Genomic DNA, 27,187 nt, shown 5'->3' on the forward strand with positions numbered 1-27,187 from the left:
TGATGCCACGCTGAAGCCGAGCTCGCTAGCATGCGTCGGCACTTCGAGACAAGTGCGCATTTGCGGTGCCCATTGAACGGAGCAATTGCATCCTTAACTCGAGCAAATCGAGCAGTTAGCCGCGGTCCCCGGTCTTCCGTAAGCCTAACAAATTATTACCCTGCTGTCTCACGATTTCCTCCAGGGGACTGCTGTAACGTAGAAGGGAACATCCGGATACTCTCACGGTTAATTTATTCAAATTTTGCATTAATATAATGTACCTACAGAACTACTTAAGTCGATGAATTTTCATAGGACTATTTACGCACTGTACCGAGTTCTATAGGAGTGGCAGCATTTTTTTAATTTAAAATCAAAATATTTCGGAAGTTGATTTATTAATACATCTCATATTTTAAACTACAATGCCAACGTTATTTTCTTGCTCTATATTACTCTATATGATACAGCTAACTCGGTTTTTCAACAATTCAATCTAGGAACACATAAGAACACATTTTAATTACACATTTATGGCCCCTCAGCTTGTTTGTCCCCCTGCGTTCAGCTTAGACGATCCCACGGAAAAGCCGAGAACTCCAATCTTGTTTGTCTTAATGCTTATTAGAAGCTGGTTGTTTTTCCGTTTCACCGATGACGGGATCATTGGCCTGAAGCTCAATTACCCAACATTTGCGATGAAGTGTAATAAGATAGGTACGTTTTTTTCTTATTTGTAGATAGATATTCCATTGCAGCGCCCAAGTTTGGCATTCCGTAAAATTGTCGGAACGAATCACTGAGCGATATTGTTGGTGCGAGTGCTTTAAGCGAGTAATAAATATGATATTCTTTAAAGATGCAACGCCCAAAGAATATCCTAAATAATAAAACAAGTATACGCCTACACATCAGGGCACTGGATGACGCTGGTTTGAGTGGTTTGGCATTGTAATTATATTTGCGTGTACGAGTAGTTACGAGTATATTGCTTATTTTATGGGGATTAGAATCGCTTGTAAAAACAACTACTTATATCTATAAATTTTCAAATGACTTTTTTAAAGTTATTTATTATACCTAAATTTAAATTTCTAAGTTTAACTACGCCCCAGCAGGGAGTGAACAGGATGGAAAGAAGTGTAATTTGCTGCACGGCGTTTTTGTGTGGAGATTTATTAAATTTACTTGTGTTGTGGTAGAAAAGTCAGCTTATTTCGGTTTGTATTAGAACATTTCAACAAGTGTTATAACATATTTTTAATATTCATTTTAAGCAGCAATTTATCTAGTATATTTGTAGGTACAGTCAAGGAATTTAAATTCCGACCCATTTCGTACTTTGTCACAGTGACAATCAATATGAAAGCCGCTAGAGACCTCATACGGTTGTCACTGTGACAAAGTACGAGATGGGTCGGAATTAAAATTCCTTGACTGTACTTATTTTTCTTTACTTGTACTTATTACTTCTTTTTCGGCGTTTGGATAAAGAAACATAGCTCTATAATTATTGATTTTTTTTAACTCATTTATTTACATACAATATATATACAGTGGTATATATATATATTATTGATTTATTTCACTAGGTACTACTCTTTGTAACAGGAATTCATTTCCACGACCTTTACTTAATTGCTCGTTTTTGTTAGATTTTCGATGTATTTCACTGGAAGTCGTGACTGCTTAACGGCATCAGAAGTTTTTGAATTCTGGCCAATTGTGGAGGTCGTGCTTTACGGGCAGCCAACCGTGGTCCGCGCTGGTTCCCTAGAGATGTAATCGCATCTCCACGCCGTTACTGATGAAAACAATACCGAATACTATAACCGTACCTATTTCGTTTCAAATGTCTTTGAACTACAAAAGGCAGCTGGTGTCATGCACAATGTTTGTGATTTTTTTCTTTCAAGTTATTTCTTTTTAACAGATATTAAACACGTTCACAGGATTTACAATGTGTGTTGTAATTGTCAACACATAAAAACCTCTCTATTTGTTACACAGTTTCTGTCCTAGTTATTTACAATATTAACGAACGTTATGAATAAACATATTCATGCATTACGTTATAATATAAACGCAAACTAATGATTTCGTTTCACTGCTTTTATTGCAATTGCTTTTACAGACTTTTCAATTAATTAACTATTTTTTTATTTCTTTACTATGAGAATGGCTCCTTTGCGTGAGGATGAGCGAGAGAGATATCCTTGCTTTTAAGTTGTAATTTTAATTTTTAGTTAGTTTAACGAAAAAAGTAGTCGATGAGTTCGATTAAAAATAAAATTTCGAATGACTCGCATAACATTTTAATGTCTATGATGCTTTTATTAAAATATAGGTAGTAGGTGGTTTCGAATTATTAGAATAATTTTTCATATTTTTATCATATGTGCAAAAAAATTTTTAATGGTGCGTGTATCTAACTTCTATCTATGTCCTCATTTTGTATGTCGAACGTAAATTGTTTAAGCAGGTTTCGAATCAATTAAGTTACTACTGAAAGGCCTAACATTTTTTGCAACCGTATTATGAATATTATGATCTAAAAAAGCGCAACCCACTGCACTTTAGCATGCGTCCACTGTAACATCCGCACATCGTATCGTCATATTTAACTCGTCTCTGCTCCGGTGGCCATCCCATACTCTATTAATGTGACATGGCAAGGAAAGCCATGTATTGATTCCCCCGACATCGTCGAGACAACGACGGTTAAGTGTTTAAGCAATTACTGGCTCCCCAGTGAAGCTGGACCGAGGCTAGGTCGGTCCCGTTATAATAAGCCCTGCGCCCGGCGCTCGATGCTGTTGCTGAGGTGTCAGAGGTGTGGTCACTACCTCATACTTCCCCTATAATTTCCCGCCAACCATGGGGTTGAGGGATTCACTTGATGTTAAATAAAATAATTATTTTCATCACTTATGTAATTCATCATAATTAGCTCCCCGGGCTTACATAGCTGTTATCATTTCATCAGATTCTCTAAGAATATTGTGGTATAGGTAAGCAGTTATATTTTAATGTGTTTTCCGTTACATGCGCTCGTAATCTAGGATAATGACCTCATCGTCTTGTTTAGTGCTAGGCTTACCCGAATGGCGTGGCGTCTCAGAGTAATTAATTATAATTAATTAATTAGGTTTAGGATAAGGCCGTTGCCAACGCTTAAAGTGACGATATACGACCTACCTATCTACGGCAGCGCATAAATCTTATAAGTATAATTTTGCATCTCTTTTTTATTCAGTTAGTATATTGCACTAATTAAATATATAATTACTTTTGATATCTATTTTCAATTAAATTCTTAGGTATCTAAAATCCTAGTTCGTTCCTTCCTTAAATGCATTTAAATCTTTTACAAATATCCACTTTCGATATCAAAATACCTACACAAGATTTCAATCAAGACAACAAAAGAGTATAAGTTTTGCTTTCAAAGGGGCGAATAAGACTCGGCACTGGTGATTATGAATTGTAGTGTCGAGGTGTGATTTCCTTCCCACAGGTTCAAGGTTATGAACGTGATTTTGAAATATCGTAAATTCAATCTCAATACCTCATCTGGGACTCTGATCACTGCTTTCTCACGACGAAGCCTGGTCTCCAGAAAACGCCCCTATTATCATCATGTTAAGTGTCAGATTTAAATTTTCGTCTCGACACACGATATTTCAAAATTGGACAAGTGTGAATGAGACTTGACAGTGAGGGTTCATATAATTATTTACTATGCTTAATGTTGTCTTTGGTTATCGCGATAGTTACTCATGAAATAAAACTCTGGAAACGGATTATACCTACCCGTTGACCACGAACGCTGTAAAGGTGACATTCCATTTCCAACTGCAGCTGCAATACTGTTCATTTTACTATGGAAATTGACAATGACAGCGACGCGTTTCCATAGTAAAATGAACAGTATTGCAGCTGCAGTTGGAAATGGAATGTCACTCTAAAGGTGACAGTCCATTTCTGACGGCTGCACTACTGTTGCGACGTTACTGTCATTCATTGTCTTATCATTCATTTTACTATGGAAATTGACAATAACATCGACGTGTCGGAGCAGTAGTGCAGCTGCAGTCGGAAATGGAATGTTACCTTAAAGGGTTCGAAACGTCGGGATTATTATACTTACATAATATAAATTAATTATACGCGATTCTGATTCTATCTAGCAGGTAGAAATTTACATCAGTATTTATTTTGTTATAAAAATTCCGTTATTATTACCTAATTACACATATATGATAATACCCCTTTTTAACGGATTAGACCCTATAATATTCACGCTGGTTTTGAAACGGAGCCCCAAATCCTTTTTTGTGTTTTATATAAGTGTTTTGTTTGGGTTTCTTGTTTGCAACCAGTTGTACGGTTCTTTGTTATCTGTGTTGGTTGGGTCAATATTGACTGCTCGGGCGCAGCGGACTGTATGTGCTGCGCTGTGTGAATGAAAGATGGAATGCATCGTTACCTATTAGTCCTGTATCGGAGGCAACTCCTCCTCCTTACACCCCACTTGGTATATATTTTAAAACATTTGACTTTGAATTTATTTTATAAAATGTCGCAGCACCTAGCCAAAAAGTGTTTGACCCATGTTTATATTTAAAAGTCAATAAAGTAAATCTTTACTCTTGTTAACTTGTGTTACTTATCGAGAAAATAGTAAGATGCAAGATGGATAAAAGTTGGATAACATTTACGTCGCCGAATGTAATGGTACTTATAACTCGCATCGCGCCAGACGCACTTTAAACCCAATAAAAACGGCAATCATCTCAAAGAACCTAATATGAAATACGTATGTATAAGTATGCTATACGTTTAAGTTTCTTGAATACCCTTTAAATTCCATAATGTTTTCTGAATAGGCTGTCAGATATTTACGGCTCATTCTGAAATGAATTGGACAAAGAACTGTAGAGCCTGCCCGCGGGGCTGTAATTAGCGGGTTTTAAAGGTTCAACATTTGTATTTTTATTACTTATAAGGACTTAAATGCTTATCTTTCGAAACGTTTTCAAAAAAATCTTTGGCTGTATAAAATTAGAAGACTACAATAATTATTTGTTTTACAAGCAAGGGATCGAGGATTTTCTTTAACCGCGAGTGCTGTTGATACCTGAGCAAGCGAAAGACTCCAAAATTGAACCACAAGTACCGTAGATATTTGAATACTTTAATAGACATTGTGTAGAAGAATTTTATGTTATCTGCCACGGCACGTGTCTGGCACGCTCAATTTTTGTAGATATGGCCCTTAAGTATGAAGAGGTATCAGACAGATCAACAGACCGACAGTTACTTTATTTTCGAATTTATAATATGGGTACATTTTATGACGAATAATAAGCCACAAGCCATGAATACGTAAAATATTCATACATAACTAGTAATAAAAAAAGTCATAGGGCAATAATGTTGTGAAGCATAAATTCATGTATTTTTCTTTAACTATGTAACTTATTTGTAAATATTTAAGGGAGGCAGGGTCAAATCCATCAACTATGAGGATGCCGAACCTCGGGTAATGCAAAGAGTGGATAAAATGTAGAGCGAGTACTGACGATAGAAAAAGGTCACGAAACTGAAATCCGAATGCAGATGGCTTACAGCTTACAGCAAACCACGTTCGACGTGCTGACTTTCTGTCGCACTTGTAAATTCGTACGTAAGTGTGACAGGGAGGGAGGCAACGCGTCGAAAGTGGTTCGCGGTGGCCCTCTCAGCGCTAAGCGTAAATAAATAGGTTACGGAGTGTAGTGAAGTTAGCGACGGGGCGGGGGGCCTAACCAAGATGACAATCGTATTTATATCGAAAAACGTCAAACGAAAAGAAAAAATGTATCGTGATAACAGACGCACCGAAACGACAAGTGGCTGTTTGCCATGCATTGTTTAGGTTTCTATTGACGTTTCCTATCGATGATTGTAGGTAATATTGGTTAGGCCTCTGTTGATTACCTAATTGGCAGCCGACAGTTTACAAAATTATAAAATTGCGAAATTAAAGAGAATGTATCGTTAGAAAGACATCCACGGACACTAAGTAGCTGGTTTAAAGCCAACAAATTTATGACAATATTAATCATAATAACATTAATTACTTAAGACAGGAGGGACTATCAGCAAAGTCCAAGTACCAATAAGATAGGTTTACCTGTACAAGATTGTGTGTTTTTTAATTAGTCGATAGTAGACAACTGACAAAGCCAGCACTTTAACGTTTATCACCTACATAAAACATGCATCGTTTTATGTAATGAGGGTCATAGTCATAGGCTTTATTTAAGTGAGAAAAGCAACACTACAAAAGCGAGCCAACGACACTTCATTGACCGTTAAACTCTTAAACAATTCTTGAGTATTTCATTTAGCTGTCGGTCATAATTTTCAATTTGCGCTGTAAAATCAACTTCCTACATAAACCTGAACATGGGAAACAGTAAGCGTCACTTTCACGTTCTGGAGGAATAGCGTCTTCTGTGCTTGCGTGGTTAATAGTCGGTTGGGACCTTCTGGCTCTTAAAGCTGAAGTTGTTCACATCGGGTGCTCCGGCGCGGCGTAGCTAAAGCTCAATTGCACAATTAGCGTTGGGCTGAGCTTCCGGATTCCCTGGGGATTGCGTCGGTTTTCTTCGTCTCCGCTTCACTTTCCGCTCCGTCGCCTACGATATTCCATAATACATTTTGCAGAGTTCATGCTCGAACACCTTTTGCGGTTGTCACGCGTCCCGTTCTTCCCAAATTACGAATCTTGCAAATGGCAGGATTTGTGATCATTTAATTTAAGACACATCAAGATTGTTTACCTTATTTCTAATGCTAAAAAAAACGAACTATATATACACGGTATAACATGAGGAAACCGAATAATTTTAACCACGCATTTCTGAGGTCAAAAGAAGTAAAAAATGTAATATAAGTTTAGGTCAATTTAGCCAAAAAAATATTTTTTTTTGTTTTGTTTTTTCAATTTTTTGAATGTATTTGTACATAAAAAATAAATTTTATTGGTAAACTTGTCACTTAAAATTGATTTTTACATTTTTTTTTCGTAGAATACTTTTTGCAAAGTGTTACTTGTCACTTTTTGACATCTATCAATAAGGATACTTAGACTACGTCCCATAGCAGCAACATCACCATCAAAAAGGCCTTTTACTCTATGTAACAATAAAAACTTGTTTTTTTTTAATTAATAATATCTCTGAAACTAGGCGAATTTCAAAAAAGTTTATAGGACATTTTTGTCTCTAAATATGATCAGGAATACGCTGTTAAAATTATTCGGTTTACTCATGTTACACCGTGTATAGCGCGGCAAGGACTGTCAGATGAGCATCGCCGCAATAGCGGCGTCGTAGTAAAGCTTCCCGAGTTATGTCTGTTTTATTATATTAAATCCTTTATTTGATGATGATTGGTGTTTTAGTTTAATAACACATACACACAAATTTCTGATTTACATGTTTAGGTACTAACCTACCTTTTACAACTGAATTTATTTTACCGAGCTATTCAGGCATTGAACCCAGAAAAGGTTTTTAACTATAAACATAGTATTGTACAAGGGTACAGTACTATAAATACATCTCAAGCACGTTAGCACCACCGGACTCGGAATGTGGTGTGTCAAGCCGGTGATTTGCAATTCCGACACTGCCCGAAGAATCGTCATGTCTTTGCACATAAGTGCATATGATTGATAAGCTCTCGCATTGTGCTAGCGGTAATAAACCGGCCGCTTATGCGCCGCCACGGTCCCGCGGCGTTTGATATGCGTGCTGAACAACGGTCTACATCACAGACATTATATCTAAATAGAACCCAAACCCAGACGTAGCAACGTCTGCCAATGAACAAAACAAATATTTTTAGATTAATTGAAATAATTTCTGACAGATAAATAGTTCAACATGGACTAAATTGGGTTATTTTGTGTATCTTTTCATTTTCTTTTAGTGTATCTACCTATTGAAGGATGGGAATTATTAGACACGACTACGCAGACTAAGTATTTTACCCGAATTATCCGTCACTAAAATTGCCCGATGATATCAGACAGATTAGTTTCACAGGAAGAGGGTTAAAGAGGCATTTCCCAAATATTTTATTCTGAATCTTTAAATTTCCCGATCCTGTAGAAGGTATAATTAAAGTATATGATGACTGATACTAAATAACGTTCTAAGTGCTCGCACACAGCAATAATGAAACATAATAAAACGTTTAACCAGCATAACATTCTTTAATCTGTTTATTTACCTCTTTATACAGTGATAAAAATACAATTGCCTTATAAAATCATATCGTTTGTGTAAAATAATATTGTAGTAACGTTTAACGATTGCTTCGTGGAGAACATTAAACTGTTCCTTTTGTATAGCAAAAACGGCGATAACTTTGGTAGTCGCTGGCATGGGAGGTCTATGGCGTTTGGACATATGTCTGTCACCGTCACCTTGGACCGTGTTCCAACATGCGAACATCAGTGCCCTGTAATTAGAAGCTGTCCAGAAACCTTCCCGGAAACCAGTCGGCCCCCCAGCCCGCTCACTTGACAGTTACTATTCGCAAAAACATGAAACTGCCAAATTGACCCTGGCAGTGACCCACGGGCTACACGGACACCGTATTCTGAGTGTTTACAAGCAGCATGATGTCACCACACACACGTAACTGCAATTTTACTTTAACTCGATTGCCTTTATTTATGTGCTCCGTCTAGTAGATACTCGTAGTTAAGGTGCAAGGTATGTGCATTACCTTAAGAATACTTAGTACATATTACCACATAGATATATTATATTGTGATCGTTTTGAAAATTAACACATATTTTAATTAGACCGATCACAATCACGCATCGAAGCGAGGATAATATGTCAAAACAGTAGACATTAACGAACGTTTGGCCCAATAGAAATAGTTTTAGATAGGTACCTACCTAAAACTACCTAATTCGTTGATTTCTAGATAAAGTACCTATATACTTACGTCTTTTTGTTGCGATTATCTTTTTAAATCTCGTATGGATCGATCAGGCCTTTCAGCAAGCTACGTGGCCTAAACATAGCATAGTAGGTAAGGAAATTGTATATTTTGTACTTAGTTGATTATATTGGCACTGGATTTTTGGTGCCGATTTACTATAAACTTGCCATCCGTATCTTTATAGTCTACTTAAGTACCTATACGTAGTAAGCGCTTTGTATAAGTACGAGTAGGAGAGTGTATCCAGTTAATACTAGCCATTATTCTTACCCGTACCTGTGTATTCTAAAAAGAGGAATCACTTAAACCCTTCGCTTGTTATACTAACAAGTGCCATTCCATCCACATCTACTTGAAATGTTTAATGAGTCTCGCATAAATAACCCAGCATACAATAAATCAAAAACTGCAAGCCCGTAATGAACTTGTGAAAATGCATAAAGGAACTTTGTAGCGCGAATCCTTGACCTCGAGATTCTATTCAGATGTTCCCATTATTCCAAGTCGTATTCTATTAAAAGCGCAGTGCCTCTAGGGTTGCCAGATGATATGGATTCATTTGTAAATCCCAACATTTCCTACGTCTCCCGACGGACTATGAAAATCCTCCAACAAAACAGGAGGTAATCTAGGAGTGAGATGTAGTCTTCATTGTTTTAGTATAAAATTCCTCTAATCTGATTTTTTCAGATGTCTTTGATCTGGTAACCCTAAGTGTTTCAGAAGTAGGGATGAGCGAGTAATTCTCGGATAAAACCTAAGCGGCCATAAATAATACGAGCCGCGGAGCCGGCTAATGAATTACCTCCGATGGCAGCTAGAGCTGGAAGCATACAGCCACTTGAAGCAGCAAGGCCATATCTTTGTATGGCTCACATGTATCGTTACTCCCTTTTTACATGAGGTTGGCAGCATAATAGCGGGTCGCAGCGCTAATACTGCGCGCAGCCGCGGGCTTTGCGAGCAACCGACCGCCAGCGCGCCGACCAGCTGCGTATGCTGTGCCTTAAGACCCCATACAATCAGGCGATCTTCTAGGTGATTTTGATCTCCAGAGTTTTTAACACTCGTGTAACTTAGGATCATACGCGTGTAACTTAGCATCAAGGCGTTTGATAAATAAATTTATTTCTTTCTAACGAGGGTGAAGAGTGATTTAAAAAATTTTTTCTACTCGTGTACTTTTATCTGTCATTTACATAGTCGCGAACGAACATAAAAGGGCATACATTATTAATACTCCTTAAAAGTCTATAGTCTATTGCCCAAAAAAGCACTTGTGTCGTTTTAGAGACATTACGACACGGTAAGCTAGTGCGGTGCCACACACCGATACATTGCTACCAACGTGACAAACGATTGAATGCATACGGTGTTTATTAAAAAAACCAAATTTGTACTGAGTTCATTGCTACCAACATAAAAAAATACTTTTTTTGGTATCATCACTATTGGAATGTGGACTTCTAAGGCCTGTAACACACTTACAGCACCACGACCCTGGTGCGGTAGTGTGTAACGGCTTTAAAAAAAAACATAACCATAGACATTACTCGTTTGTTTTTACGTTTCCCGCCTTTCCCGGTAATTTCTTGTTGTTTGATTACTACTTTGCGTTACTATTAGTTTTGCGTTCATAAAAAGTGTTGAAAATGGACGAAGAGGACAACATTGTTTCTACACCTGATGAAATTCCGCTGCAGCACAATCAGCGACCATAAATTTGTTGCCTAAGTACTAAGTCGCAGCACCAATACGACAAATCTTTGAGAAGATCATGGCGTGGAGATTGGAACACAAAACTTCGTCATTCTCTGAAAACGTCTTATTGGTGTATTTTCAAAGTCTAATTGGAAGCACCGGATCAGATCTATCTTTTAAGCAAGGTTGGTATTATGTTATAAAAATTATTGATTTAGAGTGCACAGTATAACGAGCTATATTTATATACATTTTATATTTTTGTATTGAAACTGAATATTATCTAATTCTCCTTTTTCTTGTTACAGGTTGCAGTAATATTTGGTATTATGGGTGCTTGTCGCAGGCAAGAGCTACATACATATAGTAATACCTACCTATTATCCAAAATATACATTGACATTTTCATAAATAAAATTGTGTTTATAAATTTTTGTATTTTATTTAATATTGCCTACTCATAGAAAAAGCATTGTATGCAACGTTGTATAAGTAATCAAAAAATGCTCATGGCGTATTTATTAACAATGTTCGCCTTCGGCTCACATTGTTACCCACGCCACCACTCACATTTTTTGACCCCTCTTATAAAACTGTTGCATAAAATACTATAATACTTACGGCCTATTTAGGTTTAGGAAAGAAACGTATTTATTATACTTACTGTTATAATTAATATCCTACCTATGACGTATCAAATTTTGAAGATTTGATATGCTTTTGTTTAGGGCAGGGTAGTTTGGGATAGAATATGGTGACTGCTTACCATTAGGCGGGGCGTATGCTAGTTTGCCACCGACATGCTATAACAAATGTATAAGTAACAGTCAAGTTCAATTTAACTATGATTTTTGGCAATCACAGCCTATATCGAGTTTACCCTATCTGAACCTTTAAGCATTATTTACGCTAGAGCCTCGGCCAAGCTCGTAGACTCGTGCGAATAGTTCACGCTCGGCCTCTTGCATCACTGCAGCCGAGTCAACGACACTGGCGTGCAAGTCATTGCTGTCATTTGAACTTGAACCTGCCCGCTGAAGCAGAGGCTCGAGCGCGTAATGAGTTACGATGCAAATTTGGAGGTGCAACTTAGCGGTATAGTTGGCCTTTGTTGTTACAGAATTATAAAATAGCTACATATAGTCTGGCAAAAAGAGTAGAAATTGAAAAGTAGCAACACTGTAGTGTCGTCCCGTTTTCTATTAATTGGTTTGAAAGGGACGACACTACAGTGTCGCCAGTTTTTAATTTCTACTCTTTTTTGCCGGACTGTATTTTGGAAATCGTTTAATGGGTACTTGGGCCCGATTCGGATTTTGAAAAAGATATCTTTTAGACTTCACCAAGATACGATAACGATATGTTTAAGATCTAACCTGTCAAATTTGACATTTGCTCGATTCTGGAGATACTCTTGAACGATTTCCACAGGATATATCTTAGAGATCTAATTCACATCTAATACATATCTTACTCTATCTAACGTAAAAGTGACATTGATTGCCCGAATTGCGCTGCAAAAGAGAACTAGTTGATATCTAAACTATAACGTATCTAGAATGGATCGAATACGGCAGCTTGTCCTTGTACTTGTTGATTATACTCGTAACAAAACTTCCGTGAGACACAGATGATGATGGTGATGTCAAGCGTTTTTCGACTTAAAATACGTGAGTGACCCGTTCTTAATATATTGAGTCCTGCACATAATACTAGTATATACCCAAGATATATTTTATTTAAAGAGAAAATGTCAGTAGCACCTTGCACGCAATGGTAGACCGTTTTGTATTATGGTTATCTGATGCGCCATCCTTTACATTATTTTACTTAAATCAAATCAGTAATTTTATATAGTTAAGAGATTTTATTGTTATAAGCTAGTCGTCACAACTACCCAAAATCACATTATTTCCCCATTATAATTTTGTGCAAAATTTAAATCATAATAAAAACCAATTAAAATTTGAGTATTTTTCCGAAACCTTGTGGTCCATTTACACCTTCTAGATGTGTGCATGTAAGGCCCCTGATTCCTCCGGACCTTATTTCACGAATAATTTGAGTAAATAGTTTCGTGGTTAACCGTAGTAGGTACCTACTGAAGTTCCTTTAAAGGATCACAGAAGTCCCTCAGTCGAGGGGCGCTGCAGCCAAGGCCGCCCGGTCCTTTGCGATTATGTAAATAATGCGCCGCGCTGCCCGTCTTTTCTTTTTGCTTACGTGCTGATATCTCACGTGCTCTAACAAACCAGCCGGCCTAGCCAAGGTTACAATCGCTATCGCTTCGACAACGAAAAGCATTATGTCTCTCTATCACTCTTCCATATTAGCGCGACAGTGACAGTTGCGTTTCGATCGCTACGGAGCGTAAGCGATTGGACACTTGGCTAGGCGGCCAGCACACTGTAACATTGAGATCCGTAGCAACAATGCGAACCCAAAGAGCGCAATTGTACCAGTTCACCTTAGCCCCCGACTAGCACGTGCTTGGACAGCGATTTGAACGACTCTGCACTCGGTGGCATTCGGCTGCGACCAGTGCTTGCTCATCTTATTACTGGAGTCAGTTATGTATCGCTGCCATACATGACCCAAAATTTTTTTATTAAGCTATGAGCTTCATCACATCTGATATTTGAGTAATTCTAAGCATTTCTAGCCTGGGAGGCAAAAAGAAGCGTGCGTCTAGTTGGGGAGGGTGGGGTCATCTTTAAAAAAAATCTATTCTGATCCTGGTGGCTGCTAGGGCAAGTTTGGTATCATTTTCGTATAAACCAAAGACGTAGAATTCATTGCTGATATTTGTTTTTTTCAGTTTCATAGTAATTTTACAAGCAAAACGTAAAAAGGTGAAAATTTTGGTTGAAGATTTTTGCTACGCGGTGCCGAAACTACAAAAGATAGAAAGTTGAAATTTGCACACTAGATTACATTTATAAAGTGTATAAGACATAAGAAGCGATTTTGAGAAATCCAACCCCTAAGGGGGTTAAAAAGGGGATGAAAGTTTGTATGGGGTTCAAGTTTTATTTTAAGCTAGGAATTTGAAACTTCGTAAAACGATATATTATTAAAATACAAGAAAACTCATTTCAGCGTTTTTGAAAATTCATCCCCTAAGGTGGTGAAAAGGGGGTTGAAAGTTTGTATGGATATCAAAAAATTTTTCGAACGCGGGACTTGAATCTTTGTATTTGAGGATATTATTAAAAGACAGGAAAAGTAATTTCAGCGTTTTGTAAAATTCATCCCCTAACAGGGATAAAAGGGGTTGAAAATTTGAATCCATTACAAATCCGAGTAGACGCACATATCTTATTGCTTCCCAGGCTTGAAATGCTTAGAATTACTCAAGGAATATATGTGATAAAGCTCATAGCTTAATAAAAAAAAAATTGGGTCAACTTTATAACTGCTTCCGCTATATTGACCTCTGAGCACGGCGTGACTCAACACTGTTTATTTACCCGTTTCAAATTATCATAAAAAAGCCCTGCGGTACCAACGTTAACGCTTTTCTGCTACCATTACCCGGAGATTACTTCAATTACTTATCTGCTAAGTATAAATAGGGGACATTTAATTTGTGAAACATGTTTTTAGACAATATTTATGTCATTGATAAAAGCGTGCAATGACATTTGAAAGTCTTTGTTTGGGACACATTTTGTAAATTAAAATCAATCCTACTCCAGGGATAGTTTCACCAGGACAAGGTTGGTAACGGTACAGCAAATTAGCCTTCAATCGATCAATCGTAAGCAAAATTGGGTTTAATGCAAGGTCTTAAATATTTTATAATAATAAGGCTAGCAACATACATTAATGAAGTCTGCTCCTTGGAACTGCATTATTATTCCAAAATGTTTTCAGTTTGATCAACTGTCCTTTCTCCGCGATTCTAGAACGCACTCTCATTGAATATATAAACGGCGTAAAAAATTAGCATTAAAATTTAAAGCAGAACTCGATTTCGACCTGAATAACCGTGAGACCCATTAAGTATCCTCACTTAATGCTGTAGAGCTGGCTGCGAGATAGGTACTTCTTTAAACTTGTACATTCCATTGTAGCGATCCTGTGGGATAAATAAACGACAGTCGAGACTGACGCCACCATCCCGGTCCAGGGATTATGTTGCGCTTTGTGGATAAATGAATGGCCCATGAAAGTCGTGCGGCACGTCAACCAATCGCAAGATTTCTAAATCAATAGGAGTGGGTACAGTTTACCGTCAAATAATGGAAATAGAAAAGTTTATGACTTATAAGCTATAAGTCATAAACATGACCTAAAGTTTATAATGTCATTTTATATTTTAATGTGTTGATATATCCTACACAAAAAATATATACTACTTAAGTTAATAATTGCAAATCAGTTTCTTAAGACAAAATAGCATTTCTACTCTTTATTTTGTCCCAAAGTAAGCATCAAAGGTAATTCTGAGGAAATCATTTTTATTTTTAACATATAATCCACTTTTTGAACACATTGTTGACATATTATCTTTCCTTCCCTATGTGTAAATTATGCTTGATCCACATACTTTTATTTATGTGCTGGACTGGAACTGGTACTGAAAATACCTGCCTAGCGAATTGTCTCTTAATAAAAGTCAATTGAAACATCGGTTGTAGGTACAACTAGTTAGTTCGAGACATGAAGAAAAGTAGCTGATATTACAGTCATCAAAACAAATGGAGGTAGAAGTTATTGCTTCATTTATTTTCTAGTTAAACTATTAATTTGCCGTCTGACTGTACTAAATCGGCGCGGAAGCATTTGCGTTCACGTTGGTTTATCACCATTCATCGATTGTCGTCGCGCGCGCACGATCGACGCCCGTGAAATCAAGGGCTCTAATTCCCACCTAGAGTTCAGCCGAAGTAAGTGGATCTGGGCCGTTTAAAAAAAACATTAACCACTTTTATGAGATTTTATATCGAAAGGAATGTTTAAAAAGTATGCACGGAAACCAGTAGTTTTTTGGACCTTTCCGTCTTTTCTTTCCTCTATTAACCCTTTAGTGGGTAATGGTAAGACACTTGCCATCAAACAACTCAGACATTTAATTTTTATATCCCAACGAACGCGTTGTTAGTTAATAAAAAAAATAGTTCTCATTGGAGAATATACTCGCACCAATCTACGACAAAAAGAGGAGCGGTTATTTCTCCTCTTGTAAAATGTTAATTCTTTCGCAAGATCTTAGACCTATTTTGATATAGACTACTTTCGAACTAATACATATTAATAGTGTTTCTCAAATATTGGTTATAGGGTTAACAACTCGGATATGAAGCTCATTATTGAATTTTATTTAAGTAGAGTTTAGGTTTTTCTTAGACTGGCCACTCTCAAAAGACAGATTGTTGTTATGGTCGGTTCTAGAGGTCCTAAATCCTAAATACACTGATTCTCTTGAAGCGTGTGCACAGGATGCGAAGAGAATAACAATTGAGGATGATCTCGCACGGGAATGCTCGTAGATTAAGATGACGTCCGTGGTAATCTATTTCATGCTGTCAAAAATAGACAGGCCTGTGTAATGGAACAATCTCTTCGTTTATGTCTAATGATGGGTCAGTTCATGCTTCATTCACTTGTGCAGTTTACTCATACAATGCTGTATACAAACAATATACAAAGGGTCGGGTGAATCAGAGTCATTATAAATACAGAATCGAAATTAGGACTTATTGACTTATTGGTTGGTCTGATTGTTTCTACACACAGCTGAATTTTAAAATTATTCTAAATCGATCCGAACTAATAACGTAAAACCTTTATTCGTCAAATCAATGTAAAATTAACTTTTAAGCATGAGTAAATGTTAGAACTGATGTAAGATTGCGAGAAACGAAGAATAACCAGCTACAGTACCTACACGCTTGATCGATGTCAAATTTCCATTAGGTAATGGTGCTTATTTATTAAACGTTGTCATATAGCTGACACCATGAAGGGAGGATCGTGACCGATAAGGGAATAATAAGCTCATAACTTTGCAATACACTAAGGTTCTTTAAGCCGCCTCTAAGACGGGGCGTAATCAGGGAAATAAATCTAGGTGTGTGGTTAAAGTAAGTAATAGACGCATTCCTGGCCGGGTATTTTCATCACATGCCGAGCGCAGGCGATTAAACAGGTAAACCAGTCTACCAAAACCTAGTCATTAGTAACCTAGCCAAAGGAAGTCTGCACGTACAGTACTGCGCTTTTCTGTTCATAGTGGCCATACTTTATGGTTTATCTAAGAGCAATTTGCCTTACCCAATCCCGCTTAAGTTTTCCAATTCTACGGTCAATGTCCGTCATCTTGTGTCTACTACATATAACCTCATTCCGGATTAAATATACATATCTCATAGAGAAAACTACCAAACAAGACCTAGAGATTAGTTGAGAGCGTTCGCCTCGCCTGCGCTCGTTAACCGATTGAAACAACGTCCCTTGAAGGACGCGCGAAGGCTCAGCAAAGCGGGCGCGGTGGCGTGTCGTTGAACTGTCTTCTGCAGCGAATAGCTCTTCCGCCACACCCGCAAATGAAATCAATTAGTGGAGGAAGACCGTTAGGCCACGGCAACTCGCTGACAACGTGTCAAACGCCTCCAAAGAAATCTAGGCATCCAACCTTTGCAATACGAGTATAATGGGCATGGCTATACCAATCAACAACACTATGACTAAAATTATTAACCAGAAGCATGAGCACTTTGTTGAATACACAATCCAAAGTTATCATAATTCGCCCGGAACACGGTGATTCAGCGCGCCAAGAATAAACTAGGCACGTGTGATAATTCCTAAGGAGGTATTTAATGAAGACAGCCACGTCATGTTATTGTCGTTGTCGCGGAGCACCGGATAAGGCCGGCGATTGTCTCGCGACTATCGTAAATAACTCGCACTGTGTCCGGTGCCAGCCTGGAGCGCGCTACACGGCATCGGCAGCCCCGCCGAGTGTAGCGAGTGTCCGCGCAGCTAGAGTTAGCACCCGTCCTGTGGACATCTAAAACAACGTAGATAAAAAAACTACAGTAAAAAAGTGAACAATCGAGAAGTGATGGTTGCGGCGGGCGGCGCGCAGCAGGAAGCTGCGCACACGCATACGGATGAGCCTGACGTGTGCCCCGCTCCCCCACGCCGACTTATCTAAACCGTCGATGTAGATATTTATCACCATTGAAATATTACTATCTCTACGTATCAATTGCAATGCGAATGGCATTCCTGTTTTATCGACGTGCAATTTATCAAAGTAACGACGATCTCGAGCGTGGCACTAAAATAGCCTGCCGGCTATTAATTCCACCTGAGCCTGAAACAATGGTCATTACGATATAAATAGTCGGAATAAATATAAAATGGCAGTGCATCTTTGGTCTATTTATTGGGCGAGCGTTATGCGAGGGGTGCGTCGAGGGCGGTGCGGGCGGCTCAGGCGCTGCCCGTGGCCGATAGCATCGCCGGCGCGCGCTATAAATAGATGGGCGGGCGGACCCTTGAACCAGCCGCTCGGCGTCTCGCGTCCGCGCCCTGCCTGCGTGCAGGGTTGACGCGTCTACATCCTCCGAATAACAATAACTTATTCCTCGATTTAAATATCACCGATCACACACACACACACACATCACAGATCGGAAACACCGGATCAATGATGTGTGCTATATTTGTGTTGCCTTTCTTCTACAAATTGTAACCACATACTCAATGCATAGATTAAAAAAAAAACATTAAACTCCCTATCGCGTAAAGTTTTTCTTCTTTTTCTTATAACGAGAGTAGATCTTTATACTTCACAGGGATTTACCGAAATCAAACTCTACTTTGTATCTACCGCAAGTAAAATACGTACTAACAGCGATGTCTCTCGGCCCGAACTCGGTTTATTGTTTCTAATACTCGATTTTCTCTTATTCAGCAGGGATAGGTACCTTTCAAACTTAACGACAGCCCTGTTCATTGCGCCTATGGTACCGCAACAATCTACCATAAAACACGGCAGGCGGGTTGCAACTTCTCGCTTGTTCGCTTTCGTTCGCGCATGCGGCCGGTGCATATTTTTTTCCCTGATTAGAGTAAAAGATGCGCAACCGGTCGGGCGGACGAAGGCCGCGGCCAGGGCCGGCCCGAGGACCCGCTCCCACTAATGATGCGCCACAACCACTCCTAATTGGACGAACGCCCGACCACTCCATCAGGAAAAAATGAGCGCATCCCGCGGCTATCCAGTGATAGACGTAGGTATAGAGTTACATTAAATTCCTTTAACACTAAAATTTGCAAATTAAGTATTTAATATGCATATAATAGATGTTATGTGAAACGCACAAAATCTGTCTACATAAAATAGGCAACCAAACATTGTGTGCAAGTTGTGCAACTAAATATACGCTGCTAAGTTTTAGAGTTAAATCTTCTTAACTAAAGAATCTCAAAAGGCTGCCGCGTAATAAAATCCGGAGCATACAAAACATGTACTATCTCAGGAATAATTTGTCGATCCGCCCTGCCTCGTTCATTTTATCAAGATCTTTGAGGTGTGAATTTAAAACACGGCGACCACGACGTTCTCGGGAAGTCATTTTGAGGGGCAGTTAAGTTTTTGTTTTAATATTATACGGCACTTTTCCAGTTCCAGGACGCACTGCGTGTTATAATTTATATACGGCGGTAAATAAATATGTGTGAATGTTTTCTTCTCCGTTACATTGTGTACGAACTGAGTAGCATGAATGCTATTATGCCAGCCAGAAGCACGTACACGATAAGAATTGCCCTTTAATAACGGGAGAGCTGTAGTGAATCGTTGTAGATTGCAGACGCACTCAGCTGAAGTTACCTAGCTGTAAATAATGACACAATTTAAGAGGTTCTTTCCTTCCCGACAGATGCGGTACCGTACTCTACACAATGCAAGCGAAGTTTACGTGTCAGTAATATTTGCCAGTTGAATACAGTTAGCTCTACTTAATTTCTGCAATCCTACGCCTTATAGGAAATGGTCGAAGAGATAGTTCAGAGCCGAAAACCGTTACTAACTTTTAGTAAGTTGTTGTGCATTGGTCTCCAAAACTGCCGGGAAGCACCGGCGCCGGCTATCTACTTCAGAAGAATTTCTGCAATCCTACGCCTTATAGGAAATGGTCGAAGAGATAGTTCAGAGCCGAAAACCGTTACTAACTTTTAGTAGGTTGTTGTGCATAGTATTGGTCTCCAAAACTGCCGGGAAGCACCGGCGCCGGCTATCTACTTCAGAGGAATAACGTCATTAAAATAACTCCCACCATCTCGTTGTCAATACGGCATAATGCTTCCAAACTATGTGTTTCACATACCTACACGTGTCACAGCCAACACGCGCGAATGACAACTAACTCATATTAGTCTAGTATCTTTCATATCGGTTTGATGACTTTGATGTCTGGTGCACGTTAGAATTGGCCTGATTGTTTGGATGCAATAAGCAATACCTATCCACGACGAGGTGGAAGTGATTTTCCCGCTGAAATAGATAGCCGGCGCCGTCGTCTACCGGGAGTTTTGGAGATTCAAAACCATGCCCAAAAACATATTAAAAGTTAGTAACGGTTTCCGGCTCTGAACTATGTTCCCACTAGGGAGAATACTATCCCAACCAGTTTCCTACAAAACCATAACAACCAAATTTTTATAATTTACTTACCTTTACTTACCCAATTAACTTAAATATAAAGTTTAGGTACTTCTTATATGTAAAAACATGAATTTTCTTATTACTTTTGTCATAAAAACTTAATTAACTGTCAGTCATGTCTGCTCTTTTGAAGAATGATAACTCCAATCATAAATTTGGTTCCAAATTTACCATCGGCTACGTGACTTTATGCTGACACAACAAATCATTTATCTTTCCATTTATTATTTTGGTCTGTCGCGCATTAAGGCAGACGCCGAAACGCGCTGATGAAAATTCATTAAATATCATTACATATAAAAACGCAACAATGCTGCAGGCTCCCCTGTTATTAATTCAAAATGAATGGAGAATGCGCGTCGGAAAAAAGGAAATTGGAAATGATGAAAAAGCTTTTGAACTACTGATTTGGTAACGCAAATTCGCTTTAACGTGCGTCTAAATTTTAGATTGTTTGCTGTAGCCGGTAGTTGAACCTTTGTTCTATTCGTTTAGTATTCGTAATCGACTCTGATAGTAAGCGCACAGCCAGTAAAGCCGTGGGTTATAGGTTCCAGGCGGCATACTTCCGCCGCAGAGCACCGCCGCGCCGCGACGAATTCCTACGTGGTCAGTCATTCATTTTATTTAATAGCTTGTCATATTAAACTGTCCCTCAAAGCTCTTCCTGAGACTGACCTTATAAAGCCCAAGAATTGATTATCATTAATTTAATATCAATGTTGCTGTCGACGCGAGCGTGTCGCGCATCTAATGCGGTGACTGTCGTAATAATAATAAAAGCGTGCTAAGTTTTGTAATAAAATAACAAATTCGTTGCGCGTTTTGTGTTCGTTGTGGCACTGTTAGGTCAGGTGCAGTACCTACTCTTACAACAGAGAAAGGGATGATCTATAAAATAACTGCGATAGTTGTGCGATGCTGAATATCTGACGCACATTTAAATAGCTGGTCGTCCAGTCTCTTTTACCTTTGGTACTGAAAACTCAAAAAATTATTAAGCAAATATTGTAAGCATTTTGTATGAACCGTCACAAAACTGAAAATCTTGTATGAAAAACTGGAGATACTTTTTTCATTGTTTCTTCGTAGTATCGTATGTCTTTCGTGTAGTCGAAATAACCCAAAAGTTATTAGTTTTTAGAAAAAAAGTAAATGGAACTATTTTTTTCTGAAAACCCGATATTATAAACCCGATCTTGTAGTACAAATGTATTATGTAATTTATGTATGTACATACATAGATACTACTAGATCGCGTGTCAGTTTTGCACATTTAATTAGTTCCGGACGACAAGCGGTGGACACATCCACGTCCAGACGACTCGGTGTCGGTTTGATAAATTCGCCGGCTATCTCGATCCCGTCTCATGTTAATCCTTGTTGCAGCCATCGATGCGGCTTGACTAATGAAGATTTAAATCGGCGATGGAGTAAACCGAGTCCCGTTTTGCATCCTTCCATTTATCACACCAAGGTACCGTAATTAAAACGCATTTTATTAATACTGATACGTTTATAATCGTGAGATTTTCCAAGATATCTTTCCATCTAACTTGAGGTTGTAAAGATGCGCTGGGTAGTGGGAAATAACTGCGAATCAAATATTATGTATTTTGCAATCGTAATAAAAAAATGTTTAAGTATTATATTTTCATTTGTATAACGATTATGTTATTGTAATCGCCATTATTAACGACTGAGTATGTCGCTTCCCTGTCCAGGGTCTGATCGAATATTTGGTGCGCGTATGGAAGAAGCCGCCACTGGTGTACTGCGACTACCACGGGCACTCGCGCAAGAAGAACGTGTTCTTCTATGGCTGCGCGGGCGCCGAGAGCTGGTGCGGCTCCGACCGCAGCGTGCCCGACGAGCCCGTCAAGTACCTTGTGAGTATTCCTGAACATTTCACATATGCACTTCTTCCGGCTATTGCCAGAACTTAACACCAAGTGTTTTGTACAAAACTCTTCTTTACAAAAATTTATAGATGATCCTGAGGAGTTTATAAATGGTTTATCATGTGATTTTTTTTAACTGTTCGACAGATGCTCCCGGCTCTGATGCATCGCATCTCTCCGGCGTTCGCTTTGGGATCGTGCTCTTTCCGAGTTGAGCGGGAACGAGAGAGTACGGCTCGCGTTACCGTGTGGCGTCATCTCGGCGTCACACGCTCTTATACGATGGAGGCGACTTTCTGCGGCTTCGATCGAGGACCCTTCAAGGTAAAGGATGACGTTCGTTCCGAGTGGAGCGAGAACGATAGAACGGCTTCCGTCACTGTGTGGCGCCATCTCGGCGTCACACGCTCCTATACGATGAAGGCGATGTTCTGAGGCTTCGATCGCAAAACTTTCAAGATAAAGGCTGACGTTCGTTCCGAGTGGAACCAAAACGAGAGAGCACCACAGGCGTCAACGTGTGGAGCTATCTCGGCGTTACACGTTCGGCGGCGTTCTATGATTCAATAGACCATCTCTATAAACGATCACAACTTTTCAGAACTTCTTAATGTAACCCACTTTCAGGTAAAGAAAAGTAATTTTCATCTGTAGGTATTTACAATATTTACGGAATAGTAGGTACGTAAGTATTTAACATACCGTCATAAATATAGATAATCACACAGCGACATAATCGAAGTATCTATTACCACCAATTACGCAAACATTCACTCACGTAGATGGAAATAATCCTTGTCTGTATCGGCTTACTGTACTTCTACATTGCAGAGACCGATATCCCGTTTTTGTCACTCATGTCAATCTTTCATATAGAGTTAGTAAAACATCTCTACACGGTTGCGTCCGTCACGCACAAAGTAGTAGGTAATTACCTGATCATCAGTTTCCTTTTACCTTAACTACCTACTTATCTACTCTGATGAATAATCAGTTTGTTATTATGGAAATGGCATATATAGTTATCAAGGCCATAAGGATGAAATTCCTGTAGCTTCCATTTTAATGATATTGAAAATGTGATACATATCCTGGTGCACTTGTTTCCCCATTAGGCCATTAGAAATTAACGCGTGTCACTAAGATTAATCACATGCTTGGTTAAATACCCGAGGGCGTAATTTTATACGTCGTACCTACTTATTGCATTGGGATACCATGGTCGTTAGCGTATGTACGTTATGATGGTGTCTCTTTTGCTCACGTGTGGGCATAATGTGATGAGTTAATTCCGCAACCTCGGAACATGATTGATTGCTTAACTCTAAAAACGACCATGCGTGATTCAATTTACGGTTTAGGTTTCAATACGAGGCACGTATAGAAATAGGGTAAGTAAAGATATGGATAATATGGATAGTAGATTGTGAGGGTTCTCGTTTCTCAGGACGCGTGGTAATACGTCCATAGCGGTGCCTCGTTAGCCGCTAGATCTCCCGATAAGGCCCGCAACAAACTCCGCAACGTGTGTCATCTTTGCTCGCGGTCGTACTACATTTACTGAGCATCGCGCCGTCGTTTTTCCCGCTAGCCTGTACGTCATCATGTATGTGGACAGTGTTGGGGCCGGTAAAAAGCGAGTCCTGAGAGAACTATTTAATTAAGTTCGTTTACGGACGTCGGGTATGCGGAAGCGATTGCTGTATGTTTTTGCTGTCGACAGGGCTTCCACCTGAACACGCAGCACCTGCAGAGTGTGGGCAGCGATTTCTGCGAGGCGCTCAATGGCCTGAATGACACCGCCACCAGCGACGATATCCAGCTCACGAAGGATCTCAATGGGTGATTAAATTTATTTTGGATGGCAATTCAAATCAAGATACCATACAATCCTTACCTATATAACCAAATAGTGTCGCCTACAAAGGAAGGAACTCATACTGCCCTACGCAGAGTTATTATTAGAAGGTACACTTGCTAGGTACATATTCGACTGCTTAGTCGAATGATATCTAACGTAAAAAATACTTTAAATACTTAGGTATTCCTAGCCAAACTAAAGGAAGTGTGCGGTGTCAACTGCAATAATATTTTACACAAAGGCCAATAAAATATCTGACGCGATCTTATTTGTAGAGCCAGCATAAGAGCATGTCACATACTTGTGCGACTTCTAAGAGTAACATATTATTGCAGCTGACTGTACATACTTACATTCTATACCGATTATGCTAGGTTAAATCAAGGGCTCCAATACGTCTAAGCAAAATGCAACATTTTGCGCTACTTAGGAACAATCGCATGGGAACTTAATAACCTTTTTTTTCTGCAGAAATATCATTGAAATTAGTTTGAATGGCGAACCAGTGAATAGGCAAGTCATACCTCAGCAACAGAGTGAATCGCAAGAAATAACAAAAGTTAATCATAACCCTCCCCCGATGTTGTTGTTTTTGCCCTTTTTGCCCGACTAATAACCTGATAAATGCATACGGGGCCCTAGCGCGACGGCGTTCTGCAAACTCATACATACTAATACCTAGTTCCTTGCCAATTACACCTCTCTCAGCAGCTAACTCAAGTTGTGTTTATTTTTGTAATGATTGTGGCATGTTCGCTATTGTAATTAGATAGAATTACATTCATTTAGTGTTCCGTATGAGAATTGTGTAAAGGGCACACCACTGGATTTACTTTTTGAAATCATGAAATACCATCACAGACCTACAAAATGTAATAACACTCGGTGGATCTGTTTTTCTTCGTGTTCTTTCGCATGGTTTTAAAATTGTTAGGGTATCAATTTCTTTGACAATTAAATATAATGAAGGTATAGACATGTATCATAACTACTTTTCTAAGAAACAATGTCAGACGTAGTTAGCTATTTCCTGTCTTGCAGGACGTGATAGCAAAAACAAGTTGATCGCCTTTAAATCGATTTCACAATTAATCCGTTTTAGGTATGTCCTAATTTGCATTATTCCCTTGATTGCTTTATGTAGGTACATAAGCGACTTATCTATTAGACAGTTCGCGTGTGTCTGCATATAATAATAGGGTAATTGCGGTAATTTTCGTCCGGCTCTAGTTTTCGTTCACTTGACGAAATTTGAATCATCCATTTCATTGCTGCACAAATTTGGACTTATTGCAATCCTTAATATCTAAACAATTTAGCTATCTATCTAGTAGCAAATTAAAAATTGAATGTATTATTTGCTAATCCGTCAAGTGGACGGAAACTGGCACTGGACGACACATCCTTATTTCTGTGGTAACAAAGGTGTGTTACGATACGATATATTTGGACACATTGGCCGTCACTATCTATTTTACGCTGACTATTCTTAACCTTTACACGCCTGCGCGACGCGCTTATCGTGCGCGGCGCGTCTTCGTGAATCTTGTCGGAATCCACGAAGGTTGATATTGTCGGAATCCATGGCTAAAGCCGCGCGCGTCTGTTGACGGTCAAAGACTCTTTGATGGTCAAAGGGTTATTGGTGTTTTTGTTGCAGTGCCATCGCCGTGGACAGCGAGCCAGGCTCCGGCTCCGGCAGCGTGCTGCGTACCGACTCCGACGAGGACTTCGACTAGCATCGAGTCGATTGGCCGAGTGCAAACTCAACACCTGAAGGCCTACCGCGGACACCGAAGTTCGCAAATTGCGGGCATCTTTCTCTGTCACCCTAATTAGGCCTTAATTGGAGTAAGAAAAAGATGCCCGCAATTTGCGAACTTCGGTGTTTACGGTAGGGCCTCTAGAAGGGCACGTTGTTACACCACAATTGATGATGATCTAATTATAGCACTTGGTCACTGCAAGATGTGTGGACCCATCACTAACATTAGGGTTAATGCGTATAATGGGGTGCCTAAAATTGATTTTGTATTACATTTTATTTTGTTTTACAAAACGTACTTAAGGTAGTGTGTACAACTTCACTTATTTTTGTTTACCCGAATGATCTAATGCAGCGGTCGGCAACAAGCGGCCCGCGGGCCGCATGCGGCCCGCGAACCTCTCACTTACGGCCCGCGAGCCTCATACGGCAAATAGCCATATTTTGTATGTAATATTGACAGACGACAATGTCTGATAAAGTCAAAGATTTACGATATCAAAGATAAACTTCGGTAACTACTATTTGGCCCTTGGCTGCTAAAATGTCGCCAACCGCTGATCTAATGGATCAACCTAAGTAGAAACAAGATTGACAATAGTATGAAGTGATTTCTAAACTTAATTACAGAGCTATCCCATTAGATGGTGCCTAAATGTGTGTCTACAATAATGTAATTATAATGGCAATATTGGATGTATTGTTTCCAGTTACAACGCTGGTATTAGTGAACGAATACTGTAATAAGTATCTAGGGTACAATTAATTTAAGTAATAGTTTTCGTAACGTACTGTATAAATTGTCTGTGAACTGTACTCACCCTGTTTGGCTTTGACCGTGGGAAGTAAATTGTAAGTGGCTTGTGATCTCAGTTATAAATAAACTATTAAATATCATATGCTTCTTATTTCCACATTATCTAGCTTTATCCCTTTATAAGGCATAAGGCCCACTAACACCTTCCCACTAGCCCGGGGTTAAGCGGTTAAACCGTTAACCCAGTGGCAAATTTTACTGGTAACCATGGTAACTCCAGGTCTAACCGGTTAACCCTGGGTCAGTGAATGGTGCAAGTGGCCCTAAGGACGTGTCAGAAATTATGCAAAATTGAACCCTATCACTTTAAAACAACGTTTTAAATCATGTGGGAAATATATTCCCTCTGCATAGGTGGCTTCAAAAAAGATGGAGGATAGGATGCTTGTTCATGAAAAAACCGGACAAGTGCGAGTCGGACTCGCCCACCGAGGGTTCCGTACTTTTTAGTATTTGTCGTTA

The 27,187-nt window shown here is 39.1% G+C and overlaps 1 protein-coding gene across 7 annotated transcripts in view; it reads left to right on the forward strand.

Moving 5' to 3' along the window:
- Positions 1-26,805, forward strand: part of LOC134680203 (cytosolic carboxypeptidase 1-like) — a 91,624-nt gene extending 64,819 nt beyond the window's left edge. For 3 of the 7 annotated variants that reach the window (XM_063539284.1, XM_063539289.1, XM_063539288.1), the window contains 5 exons: positions 21,771-21,858; positions 22,106-22,270; positions 22,430-22,606; positions 24,006-24,124; positions 24,615-24,975. In XM_063539284.1, the coding sequence (XP_063395354.1) occupies positions 21,771-21,858; positions 22,106-22,270; positions 22,430-22,606; positions 24,006-24,124; positions 24,615-24,756 (691 nt within the window). In that variant the 3' untranslated portion in view covers positions 24,757-24,975. Of the gene's footprint in view, positions 1-21,770; positions 21,859-22,105; positions 22,271-22,429; positions 22,607-24,005; positions 24,125-24,614; positions 24,977-25,803 lie in introns of those variants that run through there. The other 4 variants (XM_063539286.1, XM_063539290.1, XM_063539285.1 and 1 more) reach the window with 3 other exon arrangements.
- Positions 26,806-27,187: the final 382 nt, after the last annotated feature.

This window comes from Cydia fagiglandana, chromosome 3 (assembly GCF_963556715.1).
Source record: "Cydia fagiglandana chromosome 3, ilCydFagi1.1, whole genome shotgun sequence".
In the NCBI taxonomy this organism is placed as follows: Eukaryota; Metazoa; Arthropoda; class Insecta; order Lepidoptera; family Tortricidae; genus Cydia; species Cydia fagiglandana.